This window comes from Gymnogyps californianus, chromosome 2, assembly GCF_018139145.2.
Source record: "Gymnogyps californianus isolate 813 chromosome 2, ASM1813914v2, whole genome shotgun sequence".
NCBI lineage: Eukaryota > Metazoa > Chordata > Aves > Accipitriformes > Cathartidae > Gymnogyps > Gymnogyps californianus.
This window is the reverse complement of record NC_059472.1, coordinates 119,204,771-119,229,078: the sequence shown is the minus strand read 5'-3', so window position 1 is coordinate 119,229,078 and position 24,308 is coordinate 119,204,771. Positions and strand designations below refer to the sequence as shown.

General features: G+C 41.1%; 1 protein-coding gene across 1 annotated transcript in view; it reads left to right on the top strand.

The window, feature by feature from the left end:
* GLB1 (galactosidase beta 1) overlaps positions 1 to 24,308 on the top strand; it is a 47,795-nt gene that overhangs the window by 20,256 nt on the left and 3,231 nt on the right. Inside the window, exons 5-15 of the mRNA XM_050890912.1 lie at positions 91 to 185; positions 1,487 to 1,667; positions 2,894 to 2,952; positions 3,852 to 3,973; positions 4,075 to 4,115; positions 4,590 to 4,702; positions 7,731 to 7,805; positions 14,094 to 14,183; positions 16,110 to 16,223; positions 17,340 to 17,471; positions 22,466 to 22,705. Of these exons, the coding sequence (XP_050746869.1) occupies positions 91 to 185; positions 1,487 to 1,667; positions 2,894 to 2,952; positions 3,852 to 3,973; positions 4,075 to 4,115; positions 4,590 to 4,702; positions 7,731 to 7,805; positions 14,094 to 14,183; positions 16,110 to 16,223; positions 17,340 to 17,471; positions 22,466 to 22,705 (1,262 nt within the window). The remainder of the gene's footprint in view (positions 1 to 90; positions 186 to 1,486; positions 1,668 to 2,893; positions 2,953 to 3,851; positions 3,974 to 4,074; positions 4,116 to 4,589; positions 4,703 to 7,730; positions 7,806 to 14,093; positions 14,184 to 16,109; positions 16,224 to 17,339; positions 17,472 to 22,465; positions 22,706 to 24,308) is intronic.

Below are 24,308 nucleotides of genomic sequence, written 5' to 3'. Positions count from 1 at the left end.
CACTAGGTAAAAACTACCCATATATAATTTAAAACAAAAGCTAGAAAAAAGCAGAAAAGTTGTGAAACATTTATACTTCGTGTATCACAGATTACCTGGCAGCAGTAGAGAAATGGATGGGTGTCCTTTTGCCAAAGATGAGGCCTCACCTCTATCAAAATGGAGGTCCAATCATCATGGTGCAGGTAACATCCTGAAAATCAAATTAACCCAAGCAGCATGGATGCTTATATTGCTCTTGCAGACACTCTGTGGGTGTTGGGTGGTAAGGTCACAGATGTTCCTTAACAGTTTCAGGTAGCCGAAAGATTCTGATGAAAGCCCTTATCCTAAGAAACCGAATGCACTGTTTCCAGAATTCAGAGAACAGATGTCTGCTCTATCAAAGTTGTTTCCCACAACTATAGAAAGCAATAGAGGAAACTTGTGGGGCTTTTTAGATCTGAGTTTCATGCCAGTTCTCACATAAAGTCCAAATACGTTACAATTGCTTGAAACCCTCTGACAGGCAAAGGGGGAATAAGGATACCTGCAAATAGAAGCAAAAGCAATCCGGAGTAAGCCTAAAACTTGTGACAAAAATGGCCTCAAAATTTAGGCTTTTTAGTTCTTAGCACCTAACTTAAGCTGTAAATGTTTCAGGACACAATGTTATGCATTCATGGTGAGTAGCTTCTCTCTTAAACTCCTCTAGATGTGCAGTGGTGATTGTTCCATATTCTTAGTATTTGGCCATAAAAAAAGCTTTGTTTTAATTTTTTTTAAACTCCCTCATTGGCACAGGATGGAATAGGAGACCCTTCTTACAATATGCCCAAGATCATTGTTCTTGAACAGTGTATTATGTCTATTGAGCAAAAGCACCGGGCAAAATTATTCCTCGGCAGAAATAAGATGCTTACAGCAGGATTTTCAGAAATAACCTTCAGGTGTGTGAGGCATTGGATCTGGAGGTTGAAAGTCCACCCCCTTGGGAAAGGGGCAAGATGCATACCTCTCAGTAGTAGCAGGGTTTTCATTCTCCCCTCAGTCCTTTGAGTCCATTGCAGGGCTTTGCACTTCATGTGAGTCCCTTGTAGGTGTGTCTGTTCTGGAAGTCCAATTTTGCTGCAGTTTTGATCATGTCACAACCTGTTCTATGGTTTTATTGTTCTGCTTGGGAGGTGGCTCATAGGTTTCCATTTTTAATAGAGACTGTGTTTTGATCACTGTTGCTAAGTAGCTAGGGTAGAGATTTTTATGTGGAGGGTGATTTTCTAGGAAAATGAGTTACCTCCACACAATGATTGCTCCACTGTAAGATACAGGTGAGAGGAATGAGTGCCTAGAAGTGTTGTCTTCTCTTATTCCTCAGGTCTGGAGTTAAAATGACATTTTCAGCATTGCCATCAAAGGAAGAGGAGGGTTGGATTTGGGCTTTCCATTTTCGGTATCAAATGCAGACTGAAATTGGCTACTGCTTTACTGACTTGCTTTTACTGTGCAGGTGGAGAATGAGTACGGAAGCTACTTCGCTTGCGACTATGACTATCTGCGTTCCCTTCTGAAGCTCTTTCGTCAGCATCTTGGGGATGACGTGGTGCTGTTCACAACAGATGGTGCAAGCCAGTTTTACTTGAGATGTGGAGCTCTTCAGGGTCTTTATGCGACAGTGGACTTTGCCCCAGGTTGGAGACTGCTGTTTGTTACCAAAAAATTCTGTTGTGTGTGTGTTTGGCAGGACAAACTGACTTGACTGCTTGACAAACCCGACTGCTTTGTTTAAATGGGGTAATAGGCATTTATGTATGTTTGATGTAGTCTTAAACGTACAAGAATCACCCACAAGTACCCAGTTAGAGAGTCATAATCACTTCCTCACATCGTGAAATAATGAATAAACAATTTACACTGCTCATAGTGCATATCTCCTAAAAATTAGCACTAATAGTTGGCATTGATTCCATTGATTTTTTTTTTAATGTTTTTTTTATGTTGGGTTTTTTGTTGTTGTTTTGTTTTTGTTTTTTTTAATGTCCTCTGTCTGTCCCAGAATCCAGCTCTCATAGTTCATTTCTTTTTAAGCCAGCGGTTACTGGAAAAAAAACTATTGCTGAAGGTCATCATTAGAAATGTGCACACTGCCACAATTTGCTGTGATTTAGGCCTGAAGAATGACTAAGCAACCATAGTGTGTTCAGAAAGTGCCCTTTTGATAGAAGAGGAGAGTTAATGATGTAAATGTTCATATACTGCACAGACTGGGCAAAATGGGCTTAAGGCACAAGAAACAAACTCCAAGGTAGATCTTTCCATAGTTTTTTACATGTGGCTTCTTTTGTACATTATTCTCTCTACAGTCAAAGATGTGTGCTTAGCAGGAACCTGTTTTCTTACAAGTAGACTGAAATTGTGAACTCCTTCATGTGTATCATTTATGAGATGGTGAGCTACTCATGGAAGTAGTTATTTCCAGTCCCTATGGCTTGAGCCACTAGGAGTGATCAGAAGTGAAACTCCTCTTCAGAGATTGCCTGGCTTCTGTTCTTCCCCATAGTCTTGGTACCGCAACCCCAGACCTATACTTTCCAATGACCCAGTAGCAATTCTGACACATCTCAGACTTTTTGGTGCCAGGATGTCACTCCTGAGAAAAGCTGGGTTTTCAGAAGATGTATCTCAAAAGCAAAGATGTGCGTGCATGCATGCATGCATACATGTATGTATATATTTTAAATAAGTTCTGCAACTTAAACACTGGAATCAAAGGTATTGATTCCTGGGTTTTCTGAAGTAACTTTCTTGTCTGGATTTTTGCTAGCTGTTGGAAGGGAGGTAAGACACCTATTTCAGTAAAATGAAGGACCGAAAGTCATGGATGTAGCAACTCAATTTTATTTCTATCTGCTTATAGGTGGCAATGTCACAGCAGCATTCTTAGCTCAAAGGGGCAGTGAACCTACGGGACCTTTGGTATGTCTTTTCACTTAAATTTCTTGTATCATTCCTAATCTTGCAGTGGTTAATAAAAGAGGAGGTGACAACAGTGTGTTGGACAGTTTTAGGGACATGTTTACGAAGATGTAATTTCCAAGTCAGTCAGAAAAACTGAATAGAGGAGTTTCTCTGTGTGTTTGTCAAATCCACATTAACTGCTGTTCCGCAAATACTATTTTAGTCTCAAAAGGTATTGGTTTTGTTTCAGTATTTTTCTTTGCTAAGACAAATGTTTACAAAGCAACGGAAACACTAAGTATGATTAGATGAGTTAGTGAGGTACATGTGTGGGTGGAAGTTAAAAGCAAAATTAAAAGGGCAGGTTAGAAGTTGCTTCCTGTTTTCAGCTACCCTAGAGGTTTTACACAAGCTATAATGGGATGTGAGATCACTGGAAGCCATTTTGACAAAGGGAGAAGGCCCGTTGAGGATACAAGATTATCTCTGTGCTATGAAATTATTTAGAACATAATTTGAGTATTTAAAAGATTTCTTTTTTGTTACATCTAGTCTACGTATGCTATTCTGCAGAGGACATATTGCTTCCATCATTTATTTGAATGCCAAGCATCTGAAACACATTCATGTTGACAGGTTCCAAGGAAATCCATGCTCTTTGGTACTTAAGCAATTATTTTCAAAATCTCCCTATAAAATTATTGAAACAATCCTTTAATTTCTTTGACCAGTAATCTGCTGAAAAGGACTGACTTAGTGTATACTTTGCTGTATTTATAGTAGTTTAAAAATGGCTTGAATGAGTCAAGGTGCCTTTTTTCCTTCCCTCTTACACTTAGTAACCTTAAATCACATTGCATTCTGTTCTTGTTCCCTCTTCATATTTTCCCTTCCTCTTTTGCCCTTCCTCCTTTCAGGTTAATTCTGAGTTTTATACTGGATGGTTGGATCACTGGGGGCACCGTCATTCTGTTGTGCCCGCACAAACTATAGCTAAAACACTTAATGAAATCCTGGCACGTGGTGCTAACGTTAACCTGTAAGTGTGTGTTCAGTAGAGGTTAATTTGGGGGGGGATTTTTTTTTTTTTTCCAATTCAGCAAAACCTGATTTAAGTGGATGGCTTTTTTCCCTTTTTAGGTACATGTTTATAGGTGGGACTAACTTTGCCTATTGGAATGGTAAGAAATTATTTAAATGATACTGATGATGTAGAGGAGCTGTTTATGAATTAGGTAGTAATGTATTCTGTGAAAGAATAAACTATGCCTGCTTTCACATGACAAAAGATGACTGCACTAGCTGTTCTCTGTCTATTGCTAGCACATTGTACTAAACCCACATGGTATTTATCTTTGCAAAGGCTACTTCTGCTTCACTCAGTTCTGTGAAATGGTTGAAACATGGATAAATTTGTTTCTCTTCAGAATATTTCTGAAGACTGTATAACAGAGCAGTGTGAGCTCAGAAGGACATTGTCCTCCATCAGGAATAGTTTCTCTATGCCAAATCCCAAGGCTTACATTGAATCTAAAAATGTAGCAGAGCCTGGCTGTGATGGAAAGAATTCTGAAAGTTGATACCTTTGGAAAAAAACCAACTCTTCTACTGTTTCTATTGCTTCCCCCCCCCCCCCCCCCCCCCCCCCCCCTTAGGTGCTAATATGCCCTATCTGCCACAGCCCACCAGTTACGACTATGATGCTCCACTGAGTGAAGCGGGGGATCTGACAGAAAAATATTTTGCCTTGAGGGAAGTCATTGGTATGGTGAGTGTTCCCAGGACATGTTTAGAATGGTTCTTTGAAACATCCCTGGTGTGCTGCAAACTCTCTTGCTCTTGTGTTGGTCTAAGTTACTTCTGAATTGACTATTTCCTGCAGGTAGGGGAAGTGAAGTAGAACAAGGCAATTAGGCCAACCTAACTGCTTGTTGTTACAAAAGGGGGAAGATCTTGCACCTCTCTGGCTATCCTTTCTGTCCCGATGGCTCCCTCCTTCCTTTCAGAGGAGGGGATACAGGTGCAGGTCTGACACCGAAATGATTCAGCTCTACTTGTTTGCTGTGTTTGTTTTCTTGCAACTGAAGGTCAGTAAGCTGAATCGGCTCACAGAGTCAGATGAGAGCCAGTGCTGGCACAAGGGGAGCAGAGGGAGGCAGGAAGGGTTTGGCTGGGAGTATAGATGGAGGAAGAGTGAACAGAGCTTTTCCCTTGCAGCATCAATCAGACATTCAGTCAGCTCAGGCTCATCACTCGATGTCAGCCTGATATGCACTGCAGCTTAGTGCTTTGGCTGTCTGTATCCCAAGCTTCGTGTTGTGGTTTTGGGCCTCTGTGAGAAGGAGCTTGCTTATCCAAATGAACACATCTTGTTTTTGTGATGCCAGTAACTGTAGCTAGTGGGTGGGACGAGCTTTGCCTGACTGTAAAAATGCACAGTATCTTTACAAACTGGAGATTGAAGTGAAACATGGAACCTGTATCTGGATTTTGAACAGCCTTGCACTGGAGGCCATTCAGATGAGGCTTAAAAACAGATTCCATGGGAATCCCAAGGCTCAGGCTTGTACTTGCTGTCCTGTTGCATGCCAGCAACATTCCTATTCACTAGAAGACTTTTTTTTTGATGGGAGTAGATCACCCAAAAGTGTATTACACTTTCTCTAGGGTTGAGCATGCCTCTATCTCCATACCTGTGGAAGGCCTGCTGTGGATCATTTTCTTCAATTTCTCCATTATCCCTAAACTTTCCGTTGATGGGATAATTTTGATAGCCTTTCAATGGGAACCTCCCATCTTGATACAGCTTTTCTCACCAGAGAAATTCCCAAACTTCCTGTTTTTGAGTTGTTTTCTTCAAGGCAAGATCGCTATCTGAAATGTAAGTAGTGCTCTAGTGCAGTGAGAGTGCCTTGATAAGATCTGAAGTGTTCAGTATAACCTAAGGTGTGTTGGGTCATGGTACAGCTCTTTTTGGTGTGGTTTGTTTATCTCTTGCCTTCCATATCCATAGGATCTCAGTGAAGTTTTCCTGTCTCTGCTGTGGGTTCTAAACCCATAACAGTCTATCTACTCAGTTGCAGTTTGAGATGGAGCTGATGAAAGAAAATTAAGTTGCCTGTAACTAATGACGGCGTTCAACGTTAGCTGTGCTACAAGGCTAATGCGTTATAATCTTCCATTACTGTTTCCTTTAGTTAATACATGTAATAAACAAGAAGAGTTTCAGTCTACAGCTTCTTTCAATTGCTGACAGCATTCTCTAATTTTTACTATTTGGGCTGAAATTTGCTACTTTTGACTTCTTCTCTTGGGTGAATATAGTTTTTCTTTAAGCCTGAATGTCTTGATTATTTTCAAGTACAGAGAGGAAGAAATGAACTTGTTACCAGAAATATAAATCAGGCTTTCATCAGTCCATAGTTGAGATTTGACAGGACGGCGTTGGGAATTATACTGCTGTGGTCTGTTTAAAAAAAAAAAAAAAATAGACCAACTAAACAAAAAAAACCCCCTTGTCTTGGTGCAGAGGCGAGCTTTTGAGCATGAGTTTATGCTGGATATACCATGTGTAAGCCCAGCAAATCATGCCTTGTGCTAAAACTTTCAAGCTGAAATCAAAGTAAAACCTCTTAAGAAAAATGCCCTTTCAGCCCCTCACCAAATTTCTTTAAAAAAAAAAAACAAACAACCTAGGAGCTGCCAAAGTGAGCACTCAGAAGCCACCAAATGTGCAGATTAAGATAGCCTTCACAAGGGTGGTCATTTGTGCATGTGTATTAAAATGTAGGCTTAGATTACTTGATCACATGGGTATCTCATCTGCAGAAGTTTTTTCTCTATAACGTGCAGACAGGGCCATGTTCAGTAAATGGAAGAACAGATGGGAAGAGTGGACATTACAGGAGACAAGTAATGGCATGAAAGGGAGAAGGGGATGATGGCAAGGAGAAAAGAAGGTTGTAGGCTCAGAAAGGAGGAGGCTAGGATATGGGGCAGAAAGCCACTGTCTAGACTTGCCAAGAAGGTGTCCAAGAAAGTGGTGGACACCTTTCATCCCTTCTCTCTGCTGGTCTCGGGTGGTTTTTCCTAGAGATATAGGGCAAGAAGTAAACAGAAACAGCCCAGCAGTCAGAGTGTTTCCTTGTCATGTTTCCCTGTGATTGATTGCGCAGTTGTCTAGACCAGGACCAGAGAGAAGCTAATGATGGGACCTCAAGTGTTCATGGAGCTGTGGAGGAGACTGGTCTCAAGGCCTGCTTGTCAAAGAAACCAGCCTAGGCAGTAATGGATTAGCAGGTGGTGGTGGAGTACAGTAACACTGAAAGGAAAGGCACCAGAGGCTAATAATTGCCATATGGAAGTGCTGCTAAGGAAGGGTCAAGTGGAAATACTGCCCTACAAACTTGGAAAGGTTAACTCAAGCTCCCATGGACTGGGGAGACGACTGCAGGAGGGTTGTAGAAGATGGTAACGCAAGCTTAGCCACCGGAGGGCTCCAAGGGCACTGTGATTCTTTGACAGCGTGCTTGTTCGCTATGCTTTCTACTGTTACTTCGAGTTGAATAGTTATTAAAAATTGTTTACCATATGTGATCAAGTCAGACTTTTTTTTTTAAAAAAACCCTCCGTCTTAGAATAGATGCAGCTGTAATCCTTTAGCACAGTGAGATTATCTACTTTTAGCCAAAGTTCTACTTTTGTAAGTTGTGAAGTGGAAAGTGAGAATTCAATTAAAGCATGTTTGTATTTAAGTTTTGTGTGTCTTTTTTTTTTTTTTCTCCTTCCCTTTCTAGTATAAGCAGTTACCAGAAGGTCTTATCCCTCCGACAACACCCAAATTTGCATATGGGAAGGTTCGCTTGCAGAAGGTAAATTAACATCTGTAATATGCCGTGTATCTTTCCATAATGCTGTATGTTTGCTTTTTGCAAAAAATGTTTATGAGGGTGTCATGGCATTCTCTAGATATCGTGCAAAATAAAGAGGAAAACCTTAAAAGCAGACTTTCAGGAAGGAGGGAGCAGAGTTTGGGATTTAGGAATCATCCCATGGTGGAAAATGAGAAAATGTATGTTATCTGGATATAAAAAGATAATTTTTACAATATGCAGTATGTGTCTGAAGTTTTACTAAACTGAAATTAATATATTAACACAACAGAATCATAGTTGTCTTAACTCATGTATGAGTAATGTAGCTGAGGGAATGCTAGCGTGAGAGCTATGAGCAAAGAGTGTTTTTGTAGCTGGTAATGCCTCTGAAGTAGAAGCAGCAGGTAGGATATACATACTTCTAAATACTTCTAGGTGTTTAAATTTTGAAAATGGAACATTTTTTCAATAAATCTGAAAGTTTCTTACAAGATTTGTGAAAATCTGTAGCTGATGAAAGAAATTAAATTAGTTTCCTGCCAAGGGAAAAGTGTGCAGAACCTAGCATGCAGAACCCAGCCCTGCTATATCCTGTCTGACAACAGTGGTATAACTGTTCAGCACATGAGTAGCTGGGGTTTGTCCATAGCACCATCATTTTTGGACCAGTGACAATTTTCTGTGAAATACGGTTGAGAACTAGGTTCCTGCAGTGAGTGTAGAGGATGGTTTAAGGGGGGATGGAAGAGACAACAGGTATGAACTTGGCTGTATTCATTCTGCTGGGCACAGACAAGTTATTTTGAGGTGGAGGATTACTGCAGTTGGTGTACTGGATACTGTAATTCATAACGCTTTGATTTTATACTTTGTACTTTTTAATTTGGCAGCCACCTTTCCAATCAGCGATGTATCTGATCTGTTAAGCACTGCAGCTGAAGCATTGCAAAATTTGGTAGTGATAAGGCTTTGCAGGTGTGTTCAAGTCATCCCACTCAAGTGGTGGGCAGAAACACTTTTTGTGTAAAAGTGATTCACCAGTGAAGCTGAAACAGATCTATATCATTTTCAACAATGTTTGAGTATCTTCAGACCTTTTAGGGCAGGGGTTGCCATATGAGGTTTCACTGAACTGGCTTATATTTGGTAGTGACTAATTATATACCATTATCAGTACGCCCACCACTTCTGCTGCTATCATAGGTTGCCAGCATTTGGGAGCCTAGCAGTCAGATTTTGACTCTCCCATCTTCTGATGGTTCATGGCTCTCAGATAGGCCTGTCCAATTTCACTAGAACGATGAACTTTCATGCCTTCAAGAAAGGAATGCTGCAGGGTGCCTGGCCCAGACACCAGTCTTACAAAGGAGGAGTCAGATGACTAAACTTGCTCAAATATTGCAGCTTTGACCTGGCCATCACACTGGGAGCCCTGTTCCTGCACCTTCTCACCTTCTGCACTTCCTGCTGTTTTTGAGAGGAGGTGTTCTACTCTCCACCCAGCAGTTTTAGGAATCCAGATGGCATGTCTAAACTGCCAGGTGTGAGGTTCCTGTCATTGCCTGTACATATACTGCCATCTGCACTGAAAGCCTCTAGAACTGTTTTCTGTGAAGAAGGCTGCTTTTTGCTCTGTGAACCCACTGCTTAACTTCAGCAGCAGTTTACTCCTCTACTTGGTTACCCTGCAACACAGGACAAGTCTCAAATCACAGAGGGTTTGTATCATCCTAACCAAAGCTGTCCTCCCAGCTCCGTGATGCATTCTAGCCCCTGCTGGGACCAGGTCCAGTGCACCTTGTTGTATGGAGAAGCCTGAATGCATTTGTGTGAATATCAGAGAGGGAATATTCTAAATGAATATTCTACTCCATTCTCATGAGACCCCACCTGGAGTACTGTGTTCAGCTCTGGGGCCCCCAACATAAGAAAGACATGGACCTGCTCGAGTGGGTCTAGAGGAGGGCCATGAAGATGATCAGGGGGCTGGAGCATCTCCCTGATGAGGATAGGCTGAGAGAGTTGAGGTTGTTTAGCCAGGAGAAGAGAAGGCTCTGGGGGAACCTTATAGCGGCCTTCCAGTACTTAAAGGGGACCTACAGGAAAGATAGGGAGGGACTCTTCAGCAGAGAGTGTAGTGATAGGACAAGGGGTAACGGCCTTAAACTGAAAGAGGGTAGATTTAGATTAGATATGAGGAGGAAATTCTTTACTATGAGGGTGGTGAGGCACTGGAACAGGTTGCCCAGAGAGGTTGTGGATGTCTCCTCCCTGGAAGTGTTCAAGGCCAGGTTGGATGGGGCTTTGAGCAACCTGATCTAGTGGGAAGTATCCTTGCCCATGGCAGGGGGGTTGGAACTAGATGATCTTTAAGGTCTCTTCTAACCCAAACCATTCTATGATTCTATGATAGGACTTAACTTTGGTAATAGTAAACTTCCCAGCTATATTGTTTGCAGTGACTGTGCTAAAACAGGTACTGTATGAAGCTTCGCAGTCGAGGTCCAGCAGTTGGTCTGCTATGCAGAGCATTGAATTTGCTGCAGTGAACCGACTCCCTTGACACTTTTGCAGAAAGGAGGAAGGAAAGGAGACTCCAGAGTATTTTCAGGAGTTGTGTGGTGTACTTTACAGAGGTACATGTAACCAGGGCAGGCTGTTCTCTATTTTTTTTCCACAAGATATTCTCTGACATTTCAGTCCTTAAGTACCTGATCAGCTACTCGGGACCTAAACTTGAGGAAAAGAGATCTTTGGCCTTAGCAGTGCTGCCTGTGATATTTGCTGTTTTTTGGAGGTTTGCAAATAGGTTACCCCAGATGAAAATAACTGGGGAACCCAGGCTAGTTGGGGAGGGAAAAGAAATAAATTAAAAAAAAAAAAAGAAAAACTCCCCTGCTGTTCCCTGATCAGGCAGTTGTTCATTTTGAGCTATGCAATTATTTTAAAGAATTCTCCTGGGTGGGAAAAATGTAATTTATTAAAAGATGCTGGGGACACTGACATTGCTACAGAAGAGCAGAAGACAGGAAAGCAGGTGATAACGAAAAAAATCTTGTTGCATAGATGCAAAAGAGAAGTGTTGAAGGTGAGGAATGAGGGCAGGCAAAGGCAGAACAGCAATGGATGGGCTCAAGAAATGTGAGCAAGATGACAGGGTTTAGGGGTTTAAGACCCAGAATGTGGGGAGCATCCTTTCCAGAGGGAAATGAATGAGTCTTAGTGCCTGCAATGTGTCTGCGTGACTGTGCAGGCTTGTGAGCAGGTGGTAATTTCTGGTCACCACTTGGGGAGCCCTGAGGAGTGCTTGGTCACAAGGAAATGCCTGCCCCAGCACTGCAACCTGCAGACTCATAGGTTCTGGAGATGTACTCAGTTCTTGGGATGTGGAGAGCTCAAGCAATAGCAAGTAGCAGGCAATGCTGATACGAGTTGGGGGGTAGAAAGGGGTTAAGCAAACAGGATGCTGCCAGTAGTTGGTATCATTCCTGTTGGACTCCCCCCCCCCCCGCTTGATCTTACACTTTGGTTTTGAAGACCTTGCTCTGGAGGATAAAAAAGTATTGCTATTTTTTATTAGTAGTCATCTGTTGTTTTACAGGTTGAGTTTTTAAAAATTCTTGACGGTATTTGTAATTTTTAAATTTACAGTTTCTGTTGTGATACCAATTGTCCACTAACTAGCAGTCAACAGGAACTTGCAGCAAGAACAGATCTTGTTTTGGTTTTTTTTTTGTACGCACCACTTAAGAGTGAAAAGCTGAACAAAAATAATCCATTGAAGTTTCAAAGAAACAAGCTTCTACCAGCCCAGTCCATAAGTGAATCATATGTGGTCGACCTGTATTCAGAACAGAAGCTCCCTTGATAGCAGGAACTTAAAAAAAAAAAAAAAAAAAAAAAAGTCACAGGCACATGTACAAGCTGCTAATACTCAGTTCAGCAAGGCACAAAGCAGCACTCTTTGCAAGTTAGTAGCTCATTCAAGTGACCATGTGTGTCTTAATACTGCTTACGTTCATTTCTAAGGTCATTGTCCACCTGGGGCCAAGACTATTAATGCTCATAGGATTGTTGTTTAGTTCTGTAAATCAACTCTGTCAGTGTATGTGCAAAGATACTCATCTCTTGCTTCACAGCTGTTGTACAAGACCTGGCAGTTCAACCTCTCCTGTGGCCTGCCAAGTCCTGCATATTGCTTTAATATTACTGGCTCCCTTAGAGGAGCACAAGATAAGGAATGGAGCACATACACAGTCCAGAGCATTTGGGGAATGATACTCTACAAAAGCTGATTGTTATTTTAGGTACAATGCTTAAACTGAAAACGTAAGAGCAAACTACTTTCATCAAAATTTTGCAAGCCATCATCTGAGTGACAGCCTTCTTGCCAGGGTGAACATAGAATCACAGAATGGTTTGGGTTACAAGGGACCTTAAAGATCATCTAGTTCCAGCCCCCCTGCCATGGGCAGGGACACCTTTTCCCAACACCTGCTGCTATGGACTAAGTGAGGGTGACCTAACCTCCAGATAGTGATGGCATTACCCTTTGTATTCTTACAGCCTTCTTTTGCTTTTTTATTCCTAGCTAAAGAGTTGATAAGCTCATTTCAAAAGTCCATTTAGATCTATGTCTACGTGCTGGTTGTGGTTTAACTGTGGTAGGCAGCTAAGCACCACACAGCCACTTGCTCAGTCTCGTCCAGTGGGATGGGGGAGAGAATCGGAAGGGTAGAAGTGAGAAAACTCGTGGGTTGAGATAAAGACAGTTTAATAGGTAAAGCAAAAACTGTGCGCATAAGCAAAGCAAAACAAGGAATTCATTCACCACTTCCCATGGGCAGGCAGGTGTTCAGCCATCTCCAGGAAAGCAGGGCTCCATCATGTGTAACGGTTACTTGGGAAGACAAATGCCGTCACTCCGAACGTCCCCCACCGCCGCCTTCTTCCCACAGCTTTATATGCTGAGTATGATGTCATATGGTATGGAATATCCCTTTGGTCAGCTGGGGTCAGCTGTCCCAGCTGTGTCCCCTCCCAGCTTTTTGTGCACCCCCAGCCTACTTGCTGGTGGGGTGATGTGAGAAGCAGAAAAGGCCTTGACTCTGTGTAAGCACTGCTCAGCAATAAGGAAAACATCCCTGTGTTATCAACACTGTTTCCAGCCCAAATCCAAAACATAGTCCCATACCAGCTACTATGAAGAAAATTAACTCTACCCCAGCCAAAATGAGTACTATACTGAAGAAATAATTGCGTGTACGTAGATGATTCATGCTGACTTCTGTCACATGCAGCATTTCGCACGTGATGTACATTTTAATATATAATTTTTCAACACTGCTGACTCATGTATGCTCTGCAAAAGTTCAATACTTCTGAGGCTACTTCAATAACAGAAGTTTATATTGCTGTGAATGCTCTTATAGTATACAGTTTTATATGGTTTTAAATGCCTATTTTTTTTTTACTTTTTTTTCTCAAGCATTTGAAAGCAAATCTGCATTTGAGAAATATTTTGAATGTCTGATGTGTAATTACCACCAAACAGTGACAATACTTCTAGTGAAACAGACTGACATCTTGCATGAAAAATATGAATGCAATTGAGTTTTTTGAGCTTGTAAGACACTAGGCGTATTGTGTGCATCTTGACTAACATAAAATTGATAGCGGACTTTGAGATAATTGTAGATGAGTAGAAAACTCTATAATCGCAAAAGGAAATTGCAGATGGCAAAAAAGGCAATTTAATTGTACGCATGTGAGTCCTTATTCAGCAAGGTACTTATGCATGTGACTAGCCTATACCTTGCTCCCAGTCTCACTAAAATCAGTCCAGCTACTTATACGTGACACTGTAATCAGTGGCATTTTCCCTAGCTTGATTGTAAGTATAATTGAGCAAAATTTAGATAATATAGTTGTTTTATATTAATTATCCAGAGCAGTTGTGTTTGTTTATAGAACTTCTGTGAGAAACTCATGGGTTAGTTCTCATTAAATAATAAAGGGTCACTTTTATTTTTATGAATGCATAGCAAATTTAGAGCATCCGGATTTTTAAAACATTGCTCCACATGTAGCGTGTTTCTTTCAGTGTTCATCAGTTCTCTGTACTGTATTGTATTATTAATGTGTCTGTAAGGATGATGTAAGGGCTTAAGATTTCTTTGCTTTCTGGGCAGATGCAGCTAGCTGGCTAGGTGGCTGGATATGCAAGCTGTTATATTTGGATTGAAATTTACTGACCTTCATACATCTGCTTTTTCTATGCTGCAGGTGGGCACTGTGGTGGAGGTTCTTGACAGGCTGTCACCTGCTGGACCAGTGAAAAGCACTTACCCATTAACCTTTGTTCAGCTAAAGCAGGTGAGGATTCCTTCAGTAGGCACTTTGCGGTAATTTTGTAAGCTTTATTTGAACAACCCTATGTGATATTACTCTTCTTATGTCCAATGTCTTACACCTTATCTCAGCACAGAAGTAATAGTATTATAAAGGTGTCCAGGATTTTTGGACTGGAGACCTTTCCATATTCTACAGTGCTCCTGTTTTGCACCCGAGGTTTTCCTCTTTCCATGAATGTAGGTATCTACGCTGTCCAGGCTTTCACCTTTATCTTTCTCCTCTCTGAAGTACTGATTTTCAGGTTCTTAAGAGACTTCTTTTTTTGTCCATGTTTTTCTTCACTATTAATTTTCTTTATTCTGTTTTTTCTTTGCCTCTCCCCACCTGCTATCAGAGTGAGCACAGTGGCTGAGACACTGCTTTCTCATACAAGTCAGGGGGCCTGGAGATTGGGGAATGCAATCTGTTTGACACTTCTATGGGTCTCCTGTTTATTTGTAGTCCTTTTCTTTTACTGCATGTATGGTGAGGCAAGAGAATGCAGGGAGAGAAACCTTTGGGAGCAACGTCTTGGAGTTGTTGCAACCCACTGTCGACATCATTCACCCCACTGGTTGAGATAGGAAAAATACTTTTCTCTGCATTTTCCTGTGGCTTCTGCTGACTCCCACTCTCCCCTATGTTCCCTCTCTGTCAGTCTCTGCATCAGTTTCCCTGTCAATTTTGGTGACTTTCCATATCTTCCCTCACAGTCAAAGATCTTTCCCTTGCTGCTGAGGGACTTTGTTTTTCTATTAAGGTTACATGGCTCCTTGATCACTTCTGTGCCGGATTTAGCAGAGACTGGAGCATGGGTGCTAATTGCCTACAGCTAAAATAAACTACTGAGAGCGAATGTGATGCTGGTAGTAGCTGGGGGAGGGAGAAGAGGGGGGGAAGCAGTTCAGCAGATGCTTGGGATATAGCATTAGTCAAGTAGGGGTTCAAAGCTCAGATTTTTCATTTCCAAGCCATTAATACAGAGGTGTAAGAGAAGCTGCAGGTAGTATGTTGTGGCTGGATGTAATTTCTAGTGGGCTTTTCTCTCTTGTCCTCTGGCCTTCCTACCCTTAGCACTCTGCTTAGGAAAACTCCTGAGAGAAGAGGGCAGCCAGCGGAGTTTCCTAGCATATTTTTAATTTTTTTTCTTTCTCTCCCTTGCCCCCCACCCCCGTTTTCTAGGCACCTTGTTGCAAATGTAATGCAAATATAATTATAGCAGAATGGAAATGGTTTACTCTCACTTCTTCCTGCAGGGTTATGTTCTAATCCAAATCTAGAAGATAAATGGTTTTGTGGCTACTGAGTGAAAGAGACGATGCATTTTCTGACTTGTTTTTAATTTATGTTTCACTCTGTGATGAGAACAAATCTAATGACTGATGGGGAACTTAGTGAAAAATATTCCGAAATGTTCCTGATGTAAATCATGTAGTTTTTAAAATAGATAATATCAACTTGATGAATATGTCAGTTTATGGGCGCGGGGTGACAAGTGCGCTTTCAAGTTTGATGTATAAACTCAGTCATGATGGGATTTTCCAGCTATCTTTTAATTGATTTTAATGAAGAAATAATACTGTTGTCATTAACTGCTTTGTTTTTATTGAGGAAATACTTTCATAGCCAAGACCCTTATCTTTTAAAGTTACGTAAATGTTCTGATGAAACATTTAAAAATGGAAACTCTGTGGAATTTACACCCATTACTTAAAGGTCAAAGTGAACTCTAATCTGAAGCTGGTATCTGTGATAGATGCTATCTGAAGTGAATGAAAGTTAACGTTTCAATCCAAATGTGTAGGCAGGAATGTGGGATATCTCTAATTCATGACCTGAATTGAAGCTACAGAATGACTTGGTTCATTAATCTGTTCGGGTTTTTTTTCCTTTCTTTTCTTTTCTTAGTATTTTGGGTTTGTACTGTACAGAACTACGCTTCCAAAAAACTGTACGGAGCCAACACAACTGTCTTCGCCTTTAAACGGAGTCCATGATCGTGCTTATGTCTCTGTCAATGGGGTAAACATTTGCTGGTATTCATTTCTGCCATGAGTGGCGTTCATGAAAGTCATGGATACAGTCTGCCTTTTTTTCCTCCTTCCTCCAGCTTACCAAAACAACTTTATTAGATAATCATATTTAATCAGATGAAGGAATTAAGGAAATACACAGTTGATTCATACTAGATGTTCATATTTGCATTTCAGAAAATATGACTATCTGTTATTGCTAAGGAAAATGTAATTGTTTCCATTTTTGAGATATTTGAATGTTGATAGAGATTCATGACTTAAGTAAAAAAAAAAACAACCTAGAAGAAGGGTTTACTTGCAGGTTCATGAAATATGTTAATGATATATATCCTTGGTGGCTTTCTACAGTGTTTCCATAGATTTATTTATTTATTTAATTCTTCTTTTTTTTTTTTTTTTCTCTGAGGGTGGGGGGATGTGGAAGCCTGAGCCTATGTCTTACCTTTTGAAACTGGTTTCTGACCACAAGTTAAAAAAAAAAAAAAAGTTTGTTGTACAGGATGTGAGCTGTACCTTTGTTACTTTAAGCAGGGTTTTGTTCCTGCTTAATGAGAATTAATATCAATTCACAGACTTTGATAGCCTGTTTTTTAATTGATCTTTGACCTGTGCTGACTCTCATCACCTTTGTGTCCAGGTCAAGCTCTTCTTTCCTTACGTTGTGGGAATAGGAATAAATAAAACTAAATATTGATGTGAGCTTAATTGGAAGATGAAGGCCCTTTTAATCACTAATATGGCCAAAATCTTTTCGGTCACTAGACTAAATTTGACAACTTGCTTTTTGTGAATCAGGTGCATCAAAAACCACTAGGATTCTAACAGTTGATTGAGTTAGTTGAAATCAGCTAAGGAAAGAGATGGTGTCAGTTAGACAAATGCTGCCTAGTAGCACATCCAGTTGATGTACTGAAATGTGAATATTGACATAGCAGCTTTTTGTGTGTGTGTGTTTGCATGCAAGAGGAGGAAAGGAAAATTTTTTTTTACTTTGTTTCCTTTGTCCTCTTTCTTTTCTTCATGCAAGTTGAAGAGACAAATAACAGGGTTTTGTTGGTTTTCAGTGGTTATTGTTTTCTTCCTCTTGGCGTAATTCATATAGGTTCCTCAAGGTGTCCTTGAACGGGACAAATCACTTATGATAAATATAACTGGGAAGGCTGGAGCAAATCTGGACATCTTGGTAGAGAATATGGGCCGAGTCAACTTTGGTAGATACAATAATGACTTTAAGGTAAGTAAAATCAATTGAGTTACTGGATTGTGGTGGCTTTTCCTCTTTTCCACAGGTTAAAAAGAAAGTAGTACATTAGAAAGAGCAAAAAGGTCAGGATTACACAGCTGTAACTTTACCTCAAAGTATAATTACTCACTAGTTTTCATTTGAGTCTTTCCAGTCACCAAAATCACTGTGGAATTAAAAACTGACAGACATACTTTAAATTTTTGTTGGTTCACTTATGTTGTTGGCCAAAGTGTCGCCCACAAGACTTTCAGGTTGAGTTGAGCCTGTAGCTAACATTTTAAAATGTGCAAAGCTGTTTGGATAAACTCCAAAAATGGGTTGGAAATCGGTCTAGGTCTTGCTTGTACTTTGAGGCTCATGAATCCTGGGTTTGTATTTGTGTGTGTGTATGTGTATATATGTACACTTTTGTATCTCTCTCCATGTCCCATTTCATTTGTCAGCAGCATACCCTTGCAGTATTTTCAGTGTGGCTAGGAAAGGCTGTCTCATGAGCACTTTACCATGCAAAATTACCATTTTAGATTTGGACTGATCGGCTGTTAGAGATAATTACCAGAAAGCTTCCAAATGCTTCTGGGTCCATGCTACACTTTGGGACTGTCACCTCCCCACATGAGTGGCTGTGGTGGGTTGACCGTGGCTGGCCACCAGGTGCCCACCAAGCCGTTCTATCACTCCTCCTCCATCAACAGGACAGGAGGAGAAAATATGACGAAGGGTTCGTGGGTCGAGGTAAGGACAGGAAGATCATTCGGCAGTTACCGTCACGGGCAAAACAGACTCCACTTGGGGAAACCAATTTATTGCCAATTAAACAGAGTAGGATAATGAGAAATAAGAATAAATCTTAAGAACACCTCCCTCACACCCCTCCCTTCTTCCCAGGCTCAACCTCACTCCCAGTTCTTCTACCTCCTCTGCCTGAGCAGCACAGGGGGATGGGGAATGAGGGATGTGGTCAGTTGATAACACTTCGTCCCAGCCACTCCTTCCTCCTCGCACTCTTCCCCTGCTCCAGTGTGGGGTCCCACCCACAGGAGAAAGTCCTTCACAAACTTCTCCACCGTGGGTCTTTTCTATGGGCTGCAGTTCTTCAAGAACCGCTCCAGCGTGGTCCTTTCCATGGGATGCAGTCCTTTAGGAACAGACTGCTCCAGTATGAGTCCCCCACAGGCTTACAGGTCCTGCCAGAAAACCTGCTCCAGCATGGGCTCCTCACCACAGGCCACAACTCCTGCCAGGTGCCTGCTCCAGCATGAGCTCTCCACAGGCTCCAGCTTCATTCAGGGCATATCTGCCTACTCTGGTGTGGGGTCTTCCACAAACTGCAGGGTGGATATCTGCTCCACCGTGGACCTCCATGGGCTGCATGGGGACAGCCTGTGTCACCATGGGCTGCAGGGGAATCTCTCTGCTCCGATGCCTGGAGCACCTGCTCCCCCTCCTTCACTGACCTTTGTGTCTGCAGCGCTGTTTCCCATTTTTCTCACTCCTCTCTCACAGCTGCTACACAGTTGGGTTTTTTTAGCCTTTCTTAAACATGTTACCACAGAGGTGGTACCAGCTTCACTGGTGGGCTCAGCTTTGGCCAGCAGTGGGTCTGTTTTGGAGCTGGCTGTAACTGGCTTTGTCCAACATGCGGGCAGCTTCTCGTATCTTCTCACAGAAGCCACCCCTGCAGTCCCCCTGCTACCAAAACCTTGCCATGTAAACTCAATGCGGTGGAGGTGCCATTAATGTAACACTAGGAAGGGCAGGGGCAAAAAGGAAACTTTTCTGGTTTTAGACTTAATGGGATCCCCAGTGCTGTGTGATATTTCCTAAAGAGAGGAGTATTGTAGAGGCCAGTCTTATGTTGTGTTTGTGCTATGTTCAGTGCCACAGCACGCTATTTTTTTAGTTTTTAATATTACTAGGCCACAAGTAATAATGAAGTAATTACAAAGCTTTACAATTAAGAAGAGATTTGCAGCCCCCTAACTGCTAGATTTGACTTGGCATAAATTGATTTGGCAGTGTTCTTTCAGAAAGCTTATCAAATGTTTAATGACTGTCCAGATTAATAGCTGTGTGGTGATTGTGGTGCCTTTTGGTGCTAGGGTGATGCCAGGTAAATTAGAAGCTCCTATTTCCTCTCAATCTAAATTCTGTCTGTGATAGGTGTCTCAGAGCAGAATTAAGACTTGTCCAAAGTGTTTCTTGGTTAGTTTGGATGCAAAAGCAGGAGAAAGATAAACATCACAGGAAAGAAATGTGCCTGAACAGTACCATTTAGTTATCAAGCAGAGGCACATATGCTGTGAGGAAGTAGGATTTTTAAAGTTATAAGTAGGGAAAAAAGTAAACCCAAGTATGGGTGCATCTTGACTAGCCTAGTTGATGAGACCGCAAACTCTGGTCAAGTTTGGGCCTGTTAGAAAATCTAGTTCAGTCATAAAACGTGGACTGGGAAGAGACTTGCAAGATCACCACTAGGCAGAAACTCCCGTTGTCACACTTTGTGTTTTGCTGGCATGAGTAGGATGGGCCTGTTTGCATTGTTGAACAAGGATATATTGGTTATGATTAAGCAGCATAGAAGAATTGAAGCTGAGACTTGGTTTAAAGGAGTCTAATTGACCAGTTATCTTATTCTTAAGTGTGTTGTGGTGAGGATTTCTAGGTATATCTCTAATTATGCAAGACTCTAGTCAAGGCAAAACAATGTAACTCTCAGGATTTGCTAAGCTGGTAGCCTACAGGCTTTCACCATATCGAAAAGCAGTTTCCCCTGCCTTACATTTTGGAAAACACGCAGTTCTTTAAATCCTAATCAGAACAAGCTAAATATATGTGGGAACTTTTAGGATGTATGAAAGCCTCTGAATTAAAAGCATGAGCAACTGAGGCTTTTCTGTGCTTGTGGCATATAAATTCAGTGGGTAGCAGTAGTGCCAACTCTGTTCATACTGTCTTTTCAAGGTACCTTGCCTTTATATGAGTGGCAAGAGAGGGCAACTAGTTCCCCAGTGCTTTGCCTTCATGTTGAGGCAGCAGAAATGGTGCATTTATTTATTTAATAATAGGCCAGGTGATAAGGAAACCTATGTGCTTAGTACTAATGTAAGGTAACAGACTGGACGGTTAGAGGTTGGATTTGTGAGGTGCTCAGTGTTGCTGTGGTTGAGCTGAAATTCACACTTACACCAGGGTTTCAATCTTCTAAAGATTTAAGAGTGAAAGCAAGTTTAGTAGACATGTGCTTTGTGAGAATAATCCTCTAAAAGCAGGATCCTTCCATGTAGAAGAGGCAGCCTTTCTCATGTAGCTTTGGAATATGCGCATTGCTTCTTCCCATAGAATCCCTCCCTCATGCTGTTCTTTGTGTTGATTTTGAAAACTGGGAATAATTATACCTTGAGTTTTAGATATTTTGTGCTTTCAGAAATAACTTTAGGGGAAGAGGTTCCTACCTTGTGAAGCCTCGCATTTTTAAGCAAATCGGGTAGCTTTTCTGGGTTTTGTTTGGCTGTTTTTTTATCATCACTTTTTTTGAGCTTGAAATGGAAATGGGCATCTAGCTTTTCGGAAGGAACCTTAAAAAGATTTTGGTTTTAAAACATCCTGCTGATCTAAGTCTTGTTGAAGGACACAAAGGAAGGAAGAGCGTGGTTTCTGTTTTTTCTATATTTTTTCGCATGCTCACTGCCACCTATATCTTTGTTTTACTTGGAAGATTTATATCCATATCTGGACTGTTGAATAGGCATTCTTATGCAGACCAAAGTAAGAATGCTTAGTAGGCACTTCATCTCATTTGAAAAATCACACCATTTGTGCTGCCTAAAGATGGACTTAGGGAGGCAGGTTAGAAAGTTTGGGCTAAAGTTATGTTGCATTACTTCAATTGATTGCTAGACAGAGTAAAGTCTAGGTTATATAGAAAAGCTTTGCCACTTAACTATGTGCAGATGTTTTATTTTGATATAAGAAAAATAAGTTCCTGTTCTGTAAAGTGGGCATCTAGGTAAAGGAAGAGAAAACCAATTAGTGCTTGTGCTGATGATGAGGCTTGTGAAGTCAGTGCAATGCTTATTAGACATCAGACACATGACACAGTATCAGCCCTCCAAGGCCATAGAAAATGTGGCTTTGCCTGTTCCTATTTGACATGTGGTGTTTGCAACAGAACTTAAGTTGCACTGAAAAACAGCTCCTGTGCGGGGTCTATTCAAGTGATTATATGGATGTAGCAGCATTGGTTTAAAATCAACCCCTTGCATTGCACTGAAACACCACTTTAGAAACTATTATTATAACACAATTAGGATGTGTGCAGTGGTAACTTAATGTTCCTTTCACTCTTCTTAAATCATGACCTTACCTTGGTTTTGCATTCATTGTGCGAGTACCCTGGTGTGCTGCACACATGGTTCCATAGAAATGAAACAGGACTCCGTGGGCTTGAAGCTGACTGTAAGCTTAAAGTATTTCACTGAATCAGGGTCACAAAGCTTGTGCCTTGATTTTTGTGATACTGTGTGTTAGCTGTAGAAGATTTGTAGGAAGTAAATACTGCTTTCTCTGCTATTGTGCAGGTTAAGGTCTTGGGTTAGTGACTCAGTGTTACCACAGTCTCTTGATGGTATCTCAGACTGCTTTTTCTGCTTTTTATTAAGCCCCAGGTTTTGGAATAGTGTTCATGTTAAAGCAGAACAGAAATTTTCAGTTACAGAAAAAGAGTTTGAAAAAAACTTGGGCATCAGTGAACACTCAAAACTTTGAAGAAGAACAGATCTTTCACAGAGAATAAATGAAACCCTTTATTCTTAAGCAAAGCTTATAACTTGGTGAAGACCAGATGCTTGTTTTTTCATACACAAATTGGCAGCTGTTGCAAGTACTTTGATTCCTGACCGATTTATAGTTGCAGCCAAATAACTTCAATAACATGAATCTAATTGTTATATTTTGGGTTTGTTGTTTTTTCCTCCTCCTAGGGTCTAGTTTCAAATTTAACTCTTGATCAAGATACACTTGTTGAATGGGAAGTCTACCCTCTAGACATAGATGGAGCAGTGAACCATGACATTAACGGTTACCTTGATCGACCAAAGAGATCTGTTGGCAATCCACAGAGTTATGAAGCACCTACTTTTTACACTGGTAGACTTTCAATTCCTGGAGGGATTCCAGACTTGCCTCAAGACACCTATGTCAAGTTTCCTGGTTGGACAAAGGTACAACTTTTTGCTGTAAAAACTTGAAGTCCACTCAGAAAGCTACTGAAACTTCTATGGACAATCAAAGTCCACCTCTCTTGGATGGGTAGAAGTTGGTTGTAGTGGTGGGATGTCTCAAATATATTTAAACAACTAGGAAATGGATTCCTTGCTTCAGGTAAATCTGGAGATAAACCATTAAGACGAGGGAAACGTATTCAAAAGATTCATGGTACTGGTCTAGAAAGTGGAGCATCACAAAAAAAAAACCCAACTAGTTTTTCAACAGTGAGAAAGATCAACTGTCAGGCTATTTAGAAATTCTGCATTTAGTTGTGGATGTTTTTTGTCTTGATGTGGAGCAGAAACAGCTTTTTGGAGGGAGGGAGTGAATACATGCCTTGAGATAAAACAATTCTTTATTCTGGAGAAAATGAGATGTTACAGGACACTTTCCTGGTTATATTAATTGATTAAAAGTAACTTAAAACATATTTGTGGTGCTGTGTGAGGAACTATGCATCCTGTTACAAAGCATAGAGAATGTTGGACACAACTGCTGGTGTTGTGCCCGTAGATACGGATCCAATGCATGGAAGATGTTACTGCTTGTCTTCTGGAGGTTACCTGTAACTGAACTGAATGGATCAGAGAGCACTGCCGTGAGAAGCGTGTGGGCAGATCTATGTTAATGGGAACTTCTCATAGGGCTGGAGCATAGCTAGAGCAGCAAAGAGTGTGTTTTCACAGTGCCATGTTTGAAACAGACAGCGTTCAGGATGGGTAAGGACCGGCTCAACTAGCTGGTGGGAGGTACAGAGAGCAGAATGTGTCTCTTGGAGGCCTAAGCATTTAAGCCCAGGCTTCAGGGAAGTGCCTGTGATAGTGTTAGGTAGCAAAATTATTCCTTTCTGAAACAATTAATTTACTGTTATTAAAATAGAGTAGGAGGAGGAGTTGCTGGTGATCTACCTACAGTATTGTAGTGGTTAAAGCACTTCCCAATATGCAGAAGACTGTGATTCATTGCAGGCACTTAGTGTTGCTGGCACTGAGCTTGGATGAGGAAGTCTGACTTAGTCCCTGTTCCTATATATGTGCATGTCTTACACAATCACTGAATAAAATCCAAAAATAGCTCTTTGCACGGGAACTGGAATCTGAGACTTTTGCAGTAAATTCTGCGACCCCATGAATCATAAATCTTCTTCAGGAAGCAAGATGACCATACTTGTCTGTTGGCAAATTTATCTTTGAAATGGCAAATGAGTCCAATAATTCTTAGTATTGGTGGAAATCTCTTCCTCTGATCTATAGAAACCTCTGTTTTACATAGTTTATATATCCTCTAAAGCAGTCAATGTGAAGGGATCCCAGACGAACTGTAAGTCAGGCTATTGAATTGATCCTTCAAGCTTTATATGGATTGGATCAAAGTTTTAAATAAAATACCCAGGAGTAGTAAGATTGAGGTGATACTGGGTGTGGAAACTGAGACTTCCAGACAACTTTACCAATGAGCAGATGCCTTTAAGGCAGAGGGCCTTAAGGGTGTAAATTCCACGCAGGTCCTGCTGTATCTGGGCCTTAATTCCTTCAGTGGCACTGTATAAATTGCTGA